This window comes from Labrus mixtus, chromosome 1, assembly GCF_963584025.1.
Source record: "Labrus mixtus chromosome 1, fLabMix1.1, whole genome shotgun sequence".
Classification (NCBI taxonomy): Eukaryota; Metazoa; Chordata; class Actinopteri; order Labriformes; family Labridae; genus Labrus; species Labrus mixtus.
The window spans coordinates 34,225,463-34,235,070 of record NC_083612.1 but is presented as its reverse complement, the minus strand read 5'-3'; the positions used below and the strand labels follow the sequence as shown (position 1 = coordinate 34,235,070).

Below are 9,608 nucleotides of genomic sequence, written 5' to 3'. Positions count from 1 at the left end.
TAACAGTGACCTAAAAATATTTCCACACCAGTGTTCACAAAGCTTACAGTGTGTGAGCTGTTCAGTGACAATGACAGCCTACTTATCAGGCTGCAAACTCTCTATTTAGTCTTTCCATTGTGTTCTATAAGGACATGATTTCCCCGCAGCGCTCTTAAGTCCGAGCCTTTTTTTTTTCATCGCTTCAATTGGACCCGTGTTTTTTCCTGTTATTGTTCATTTATAGAACTGTCTCCTGTCCCGACACCACAGTCCGTTTCCCATTTTACATCCTCCCATACATCAATTATGATCTTCTGCTGCTGATAGTGAAGCCCCACACAAAGAAGTTCTTTATTAGAATAACTCTTTATTCTCCGATAAGAGAGCTATTATTTAGTTTGCAGAAAGAGCCAATCCGTGTGTGTGTGTGTGTGTGTGTGTGTGTGTGTGTGTGTGTGTGTGTGTGTGTGTGTGTGTGTGTGTGTGTGTGTGTGTGTGTCAGTCAGTGTGTCTGTGTGTCTGTGAGTGATGTAATGCGTCTGCAGGTATAAATATAGCGGCATGGCTGCAGCGCGCATTGCGCCGCTCGGTCTGGGAATGAGCCGCTGCGTCTTCTTCGTCTTCTTCTCGCTTCACTGGAAAGACAAACGCCGGGAGGCTGCTGCTCTCACAGCCAGACCCGGGATGGGCTCTCTGTCGGCCCTGCGGACGGTCCTGGTGCTGGCTCTGGTGGTCGGACTGACGGGATGCGCCCCCGGCCTGAATGGCACGGCGGAGCGCTGGGAGGCCATGTACTCGCGCTCCCTGGCGCGGATCCCGGGGGAGAAGCGCGAGGAGATGGGCAGGGACAGCAACTACCTGCAAGGCATTAAACGTCTGCGGAGACTCTACTGCAACGTGGGCATCGGCTTCCACATCCAGGTGTTACCGGACGGAAAAATAATGGGAGTTCACAACGAAAACCGTCACAGTAAGTTTGACCAATTATCATAAAAATTAAATAAATCAAGAACCTGCTGATTATTTCACTTGACACTTTAGATGCGCTGATTGGTGGAATGACTTTTCACCGTTTAAATAACTTTGATAACAAGAAAGGTGATTGTAAATTTGAGACTATCCAATCCTCTATATAGAACACATTTAAGCGAAGTGCGTTTTTACTCTCTTACACCTCTCCTTCTCCCTCTGAAGAGATGCTTCAGTCAGTGAAGTTTGCAGTTATTGATCCGTGCATTTAGTAGCAACATCTGGAGCCTGTCCTGCCGCAGTGCCTCTGAGCAGATCAGTGCCATGTGTAACCAGAGCCTGCAGTGACTCAGACAGATCCTAAAGTTAGGACACAGCTGCTCTAAGAGACATGTTCACTCCAGCAGAAACAGAAACACCAACGAAGAAGAGTTTACTAATGTTTAGTCCCCCCAGATGTAATAATCCTCCTGTGACTGTGATGCTTAGTGCACCTCCGGACTATTTTTGAGATGAGGCAGGACATCTTAGGGGACATCAAGAAGTCGCTTTAAAGCTTTTGTGGGAACAAAGAACAAACTAAAAACACATCATCAGTACATTTTAAAATCTTAAAAGTTATTTCCATCCAGAATCATCCACATCCGTGTTTTTCTTAAACTGTGTGAAGTAATTGTGTCCTGTCTGGTTCCAGTTTGAGTTTAAAAAAAAAAAAGATTTTAAACAGGATTTGATTTTCCTTTAATGTAAAACTGGGCAGTAAATCATGTGTTTGTCAAAGGGATCAGTCCTGCTCAGAGCCACACCTGCAGCAGCAACACCTGCAGCATCAGCAGCAACTGTAGATCATCATTCTCCAGTGTGTGTGTGTGTGTGTTTCTGAGTGTTCATTGTTTGTCTCCCTGCAGGTCTGCTGGAGATCTCTCCGGTAGAGAGAGGCGTGGTGACTCTGCTGGGCGTCCGCAGCAGACTCTTTGTGGCCATGAACCGTAAAGGCAAGCTGTACGGATCTGTGAGTGTGCACCAATATGGAGACACAAAAAACACACAGTGTCACACATGCAACACAAACACACTGTCTGACACACAGCACGTACACACACTGTCTGACACACAGATACACACACACACACATTTTTGCTCAAAACAATGAAAACGATAGTGACTCATTAAGAAAAACTTTTTTTTAGTCGAATAGTTTGAACCAGTCTCGTCGGGGTTTATGAATCTGAAAGATTTGGGATTGTTTGTACATTACACTCAGTCTAAAACAGAAACATTCAGTCTGAGGGATGATGTTCAAACACAGTCTGAGAGTAGAGAGAAAGACGTGTTTGCTGTTTTAACTTGACACCAATCTGTACTTGATCTGTTTGATTTAAAGGAACAGTTTATACATGCTCAGTTACAACATTACATTTTAATGCTTTGTGGGGTTTTCATGAGTTTGGACAGCAATAGTAAGGGAATGGATGATTCAAGGTTAAAACTCAGGAGGAAATAGCCCAAGACTTACCTTATATTACAATAATGTTAAGGCCATATCAGATTTGATGCATTACATTACATCACACTGAACCCTAGTACTTACTGTTCACACTGCACTCTGTGTCAAACTTTATGGACACATTTTGAACTTTTTTCATCACAGCAAGTTGGGCATGCATTCTGGTGGCAGAAAAACAGTGAGGTCAAGTAGAAAGAAACACAGAAATGGTGGCCAGATGCTTGTTTTAGGGGAATAAATGTCTTGTTGCACCGTTGGATGTCAGCATAGGAACGTGAAAAAACATGAACTCAGTTTCTATAGAATATTGTTGTTGAAGATCTAAGAAGGAGAATGCAGACGTCTAGCTGAGTTTATGTTTTTGCGTCTGGCTAGGCAGTACGTTGGTTCTTAACACACAGGAGATCTTGTTAGTATAGATGCTTAGTTTGTTCCACAAGGTAGCCGGTGTCACGGTTTAACTGGTGTCAAATAAACTCTGTGATACTCCGGCAGATGTTGGGAAGGAGCGGCTTTAGACGACCCTGCCATCAAAATAACGTTGGACATCCTACATCCGACTTGCAGATGCTTGTTTAAAACAATGTGGTGACCCACGCTGACTAGACTCTTCTCCTCTGTCGCCCCCCAGTGGTGGAATGAACTTCCAAACTCCATTCGAGTCCCTCTGCACCTTTAAGAAAAAGCTAAAGACCCAGCTCTTTCATGAATACCTACTAACTTAATGATGATGGTCTCCATATTATTGATGATGATGATGGTAATGACGATGGTTTTTGTTTGATAACGATGACTTATAAGATGGTTTCTATACTGATTAGAGCTCTCAAGAACTGCCCTCAATGTTGTGCTTTGCCTCTGGTCACTTCCTGTCAGCACCTGTGTGTCCAATCAGACTCAAAGCTGATCGTTTGCTCTTACTGACATTGTTCCCTTTTTTCTAGATCCTTGCTTGTGTTGTACTTACTCTCTGATGTACGTCGCTTTGGATGAAAGAGTCTGCTAAGTGAATTGTAGAATTGTAGACCAGTTAAAAAAAAAACTCTTGTCTGTTTCCCTTACAAACAAAAACTGAATCAGACTCATGATTTGTGCATCACTATATGTCTAAGTTTACAAACACTGTATAGTACACATGACCACTCTGAAATCACCAATCGGTTTTTGGACCATTTTTAAAAAACATTTTGTCCATCACCATCTTGTTTTTTTTGGAGCCAGAATCGACCGCATTTGGAGGAGAGAGTGGAGCTGTAAAGGAGAGAGGGGTTAACAACACTACTGGTGTAAAAAATAAAAAACTTTGCTTTATAATTTGCAAGCCAGGTCCACTGCTCACCTGTTGTCTAGACTTAAATCATTTTTCAATAAAAACTGCACTTCTTAAAGTTTCTCTTCCAAACAGTATGTCACCATTTTCATGGTGTGACTGATTTTGACACAATGAAGAAGTTAGCTGTTACGAAGTGACACCATCAACCTGGGCTGTGCAGCTAGCTGTCTGCAAAGCATGCTGGGAAGCCCACTGCCAAACCAAGAAGGTGTTGGTACTTTTTATTATATTCAATTTTGAACTCTTATGCATGCATTAAAGGCTTTCTATTATTTTTTCATCCAGCAGATGTTGCCCCTTGAGCACCAGCATGAAACCAAAACAACCTGCGCTGCATTGTTGTGTTAGCATGCTAACGCTAGCGATCTTTATTATGCTCGTATCTTCACACTGCATGTAAATTTACCTGAAATGAGCGTGATCTAGAAACACAGTTAAGCAGTGAGTACAGTATGTTATTCTTCTTTTCTCTAGTCCCTCAATTAAACAACTTTTATACTCGAGGGGAGGAGTCAGCCGGCCGTCCAGGCGATGTGAACAAAGTGAAGATAGAACTCTGAAAACTCTGAAAACATCACAGACAGTGGGACTCGGGTGTTACACCCATTGTAGACAGGCATGACTCACAGAGTTATTTTCAGAGGATATACTTGATTTCTATTTCATTTAAAAGCCTTTAAGCGACAAGACGGAGGATAGAGAAGGAATTCAGAGAGAGTGGGGAAACACATATAGGAAAAGCAGCTGTGAGTCTGACTCGTCCCCGTGCCACTCACTCAGAGGACAACAGTCTACGTAAATGGGGTGCAACCTAACAGCTGGGCTATCTGGCGCAAGTGGTGCCCCGTTTTAAAACTCCCTCATTGTGTCAAAAACTTCCACATAAAGACAGTGGTGATATATCTGATAAAAAAAAGACAGCCAAGTGGGTGGCTTGTCTCGAGGTTTGCACAGCTAAGCTAGTGCTAGCTCTATTGCAAGCTGCTTTACAGTAATAACTTCTGCAACTATGATACTGCTGATTGGGTTGTTAGTATTCGGCTCACTATGAACAGGTTTTAAACAAAACTTTATTACTGACCAAATGATCCCCAAACATTATTCAGGTCTTTGTGGAAGTGATTGGCCAATCGCAGGTAGCCCTGCCCTGACTCCTCCCCTGCTTTCTGGTGTGTTTGGCTTTAAATGGGACCATAAATGACCATCATGCTGTAAATCTGAATACTTAAAGCTAGAGATGGAGCATATGAACTCATTAGTAGGACCATTTCCTCAAAGACTTCTACAGACTGACTGCTTTTTTACAACACGTTGTGTCGCCCCCTCCTGGATGCAGAGAAAAGCCGGTTCAAAACAATCCAGAATAGCTTCACTTATTTGCCTGAGATTTTACATCCGCTTTATTCAGCCTGTGCTTATACTGAGGAACTTTGCACATGGGCAACTATTGGCTGGGTTGCGAGAAAAAGAGGTTTCTGAATAGACAGCAGAATGAAAGGACAGCTTTGTCTGCAACAGTCGGCAGATCTCAGGCTGATAGCTACAGTCTACATCGTGTGAGTCGGACTCCAGCTCGTCATGTCGCTGTGACAGACTACAGATGTTTTACAACGGCTGATTTCTGTGTTTGGTAGCACTCAGTTGTAAATTGAAAGAACTGTTCAGGGCTCATCTTGCACTCCCCTCTGAAGTACTCAGAAGAATCTACGCCGGTCCAGACACTTGGGAAAAAATGCCTTTTGAAGCAGTGTTTCGTTAGTCGTTTGTCGGCCTCATGGCAGAGCAACATGGCCGATTCTTTGGCTCTGTGGCTTTTTACAAATCTTCATCATGATGTAGTTATTTCAGCAGCATCCAGAGGAGGAGAGATTAACCTATCTGTGATGGTAACAACACTGACACGATTATGTTTGGCTTTCAGACAAAGAAACAGCGTCTCTGTGCGACGGTGCTGTTTGCGCATGATTAAATTATCCATGAGTCAGTAAAAAATGTGCCCCTTTCTATGCAAATCATCCTCATTCAAAAGGCATCTAATTCATAAAATATCAACGCTTACAGCACAACCCAGTTAGACTGGAGCAACAACCATCTGTGGCGAGTTGGTGGTAATTGCGCCACAGTATTTATAACAGATGTCGATCGCAAACTTTCCAATGATCAGGAAAACAATTCCACCTCTGTATGGCTTGAAAATAAATGGTTTTGTGACACTACAATAATTCATACAACCAGGGGTTAAATCATTCTGTGGCTACAAACTTCATCCACACATCCAACCCATTCTTACTGAGCAGGCCGAGAGTGTGTAAAGCAATAGTACTACATACACAACAATGATTTCCAGCTGACCGAGTAAAAACAGTCCACTCTGAGCCTGGTGTCCTGAGTCCTGCCTCACTCACATCATTCATCATTTCAGAGTCAGACTTTTGTGATTGAAGCAGCTGCTACAATAGCCCTGCAGTCAGAAATAAAGCAATTGTTTGATAGAAATCACCACTAACAATATCAAAAATTCCCCACAGCTTTGTTTTGTCTTTGCCGCTGAACAATCAGCATTTTTGAAAATAATTTGATATCTCTCCCATCTCTTTTCTTCCAGTTACACTTCAACAACGAGTGCAAGTTCAAGGAGAAGCTCCTCGCCAACAACTACAACGCCTACGAGTCGGCCATCTACCCAAAGATGTACATCGGCCTGAGTAAGAGCGGCAAAACAAAACGAGGAAACCGAGTGTCCCCCGCCATGACGGTGACACATTTCTTACCCAGAATCTAAAGGCATCAGAAATAGACTTCACCTCAATATGGAGACACGGGGGGGGGGGGGGGGGGGGGGGGGGCTCCAAACCATGATGCACTTTCACCACAAGCTTTATGCAAGTGTATCATATCTGATCCTATATTTTCATTTTCTATATTTTTTATTTATGTTTAACAGTTTTTGTATTTTTTTTTCTAGAACGTGTTTTCTCTAAGAGTCAAATGATTATTTATGTTTTCATTTTCTAATTTATCAGAGATTTTGCTGCTATGTTATGAAATCAATGGATGTTTTTGCACTGATTGAAAAAATATACCCAGCAGTGCACAACAGACATTTTGACTTAACTATGTTTTTTTATATTTAAAACCTTTTTAAGTGAAGGTGTACTCACAGAAATGTTTGGTGTCAGAAGTTGCACTGATTGCTCAACACTCGGCCCCCTTTGTGTGGCACTGGAGCCTAATTGAAACAGTATCATCTTACTTGACGGACGGAGAGAGAGAGAGAGAAAGAGAGAGAGAGACGAAGAACCCCCTCCACCTCCTCTGGTCTGTTTATAGCTCTTGCGGTGAACTCTGAACTTTTCTGCCATCCATCTCGGTCAGAGCTATATGACTGCAGATAGAGAGGCATCCTCTCTGACATTATACAAGCAGGGAATTTGGGAGTTTAAAGGCAAGGTCAAAGTGCTGTAATGTGACAGAGTAACCTTGACTGTGGATTTTTTTTTTTTATGTCAGGTCAACTCTGATTGTCCACTAGCGGTTGGACATGAAGACATTTGTCCACCTGGTGGGCTCTTCACACATGCGCTCCTGAAGATTATCATGAAGGCTGCCCCTGAAATCTTCCTAGGTTGCTTGTTCACGTATGCACTTCACAACAGGAGGCTATCTCTGTGTCGGATGAAGGGGGGTGGGGGGTCTCAGGAGGTGGTACATTACATAAAAAGGTGCATCGTAAATGATGGACTCATCCATGTCCATGACAGTTTTTGTCATAGACAGTATAAGATATGGACATAGTCTCCGTGATGTCACCCATTGGTTTCTGAAGAGGCCCTTTGAAAGCTTAATATGTGATTTTTCACACTTAACTGTAATATAAATCAAGTGTATCCTCTGAAAATAACTCAAGTCATGACTGTCTACAATGGGTGTAACACCCGAGTCCCACTGTCTGTGATGTTTTCAGAGTTTTCAGAGTCCTATCTTCAGTTTGTTTACATCGCCAGGACGGCCGGCTGACTCCTCCCCTCACGTATAAAAGTTGTTTAATTGAGGGACTAGAGAAAAGAAGAATAACATACTGTACTCACTGATTAACTGTGTTTCTAGATCACGCTCATTTCAGGTAAATTTACATGCAGTGTGAAGATATGAGCATAATAAAGATCGCTAGCATTAGCATGCTAACACAACAATGCACCGCAAGTTGTTTTGGTTTCATGCTGGTGCTCAAGGGCGACATCTGCTTGATCCAAAAATCACATGTGTGTGCCAATAAAAACATTGGATATTCAGACCAAATTTCGTTTTTGTACCTGGCTGTACACACGTTAAATTCTGCTACTCAGTTGATGAGTAAACAGTAATATCCAGCATCTGACATCAAACATTGACGGTGAATACCCTTCACAATGTTAAGTTTTAGTGAACTTTGCTGTCCAAATGATTATTTTTGTACGAGGCTTTCTCTCTCTTTTTTTCTGGTCTTTAGTGCTAAGCTAGGCTAACAGGCTGTTCAACACATCTGACTCTCAGTAGAAAGGATGACATATACTTCCAAACATGTGGAACTATTTCTGTAATGATCTTATATCTTGATCAAAGTCTTTCCTCCAGCTTTTCGGGACTTCTCAGGCCATAGATCAGTGTCACTCTCTTAAGTGTGTTTCCCCTCCGGGTCACTTCCTGCCGCAGTGATGAACAACAACACACTCAGGAGAAAATAAACTCACAAATAAACACTGTTGAGCACATAAACTTTTGGCGCACTTCCGGTACGACCAAAATTCCAGTTCCCTCCTCTCTTTCACAGTCTTTTGATTTAATAGCATTAGCACATATGAGCTGAGTTTATAATTCCCAGACTCCCTCTTGAGTCGGTCTCCTCTCTCTCTCTCTCTTTCTGTGAGTCTCTGTTGTTGACTGCAGCTCAGCTCTGGTGGCCATGTTGTCCTGGTTGCACCTTGTCACGTTCCAGCTATCTTTACCCCGTGATTTACTTTTAGAAAGGATAATCATGGGAGAAATATTTACGGACAGCTGTTGGACTGTACTATATGCTCAGGCCAGTAACCCTATATTTTTCTTTATATATTTGTAAATATATCTTCTGAGTAACTGAAGGTGCTGGTATTCCTTTCAGGGGGGAAGGCCAGTTTTAAACCAACAGAGCAGGGTGGGAAAGACACCACGTTTGATTCATTAATAGATTAAATCACTAATCATCAATAACCCAACACATAGGCTGAGAGGAAGGTGATCACATTAAACCTGTTTTTTTGTTTTTGCTGTTTTCTTTTCAGATGTTTATTAAGGAGATTTAAAATCTCTGTGTCAACATTCCTCTTGTTATAGCTAACATTGTGCCTCCTGTCAGGGAATGTTCCTGTTTCTTTTCTGCTGAGCATGAGTGCCTCCAGTAGAAGTAATGATGCATTAGCACAGAGGCCGGGCCACGCTGAATGCACACGCTAGGTATTAAGTTGCAAATAGCTCAAGCAAATATCATGCAAAACTGTTTGTGGCTTAAGGCTGTGATTCGTGCAAACCGGACGGTCGGATGTCCAGACTCCTCAGAGTTATGCGGGCTCAGTGTGGACATACATGTCATTGTGCACATTGTCCGAATAAGTCCTGTTAACGTCTCCTGTTTCAGTACAGTCCTTTTGAACCTCCTCTCCTTGTCTTAGCTGGTTCTGCAGCCGTGCATGCAGGTAACCTTGTGTGTCTGCTGCTCACAGCTGTGCGCACTTGCTCTCCAGTATCGCTGCTTTGCATGGCGGGCATCATGTTTACAGTAGAAAAAAACCTCTGACCCAG

At 42.7% G+C, this 9,608-nt stretch overlaps 1 protein-coding gene across 2 annotated transcripts; it reads left to right on the top strand.

Annotated features, from left to right (window-relative positions):
• The first annotated feature begins 577 nt into the window (after positions 1–577).
• Positions 578–7,867, top strand: fgf4 (fibroblast growth factor 4). 2 transcript variants are annotated; one of them, XM_061042924.1, is made up of 4 exons: positions 578–952; positions 1,860–1,963; positions 6,397–6,496; positions 7,302–7,867. In XM_061042924.1, the coding sequence occupies exons 1-4, from the start codon at positions 580–582 to the stop codon at positions 7,310–7,312; spliced, it is 588 nt and encodes a 195-aa protein (XP_060898907.1). In that variant the 5' UTR covers positions 578–579; the 3' UTR covers positions 7,313–7,867. The 2 variants fall into 2 exon arrangements, with proteins under 2 accessions (XP_060898907.1, XP_060898897.1); XM_061042914.1 differs by having other exon boundaries at positions 6,397–7,867.
• The last annotated feature ends 1,741 nt before the right edge of the window (positions 7,868–9,608 follow it).

What these genes read in the sequence shown, in the direction of transcription:
- fgf4 (XM_061042914.1), top strand. Translation starts at nt 580, where the DNA reads ATGAGCCGCTGCGTCTTCTTCGTCTTCTTCTCGCTTCACTGGAAAGAC. An exon ending in TCACAACGAAAACCGTCACA is followed by an intron (nt 953 to 1,859) that starts GTAAGTTTGACC and finishes GTCTCCCTGCAG; the next exon opens with GTCTGCTGGAGATCTCTCCG. An exon ending in AAGGCAAGCTGTACGGATCT is followed by an intron (nt 1,964 to 6,396) that starts GTGAGTGTGCAC and finishes CTTTTCTTCCAG; the next exon opens with TTACACTTCAACAACGAGTG.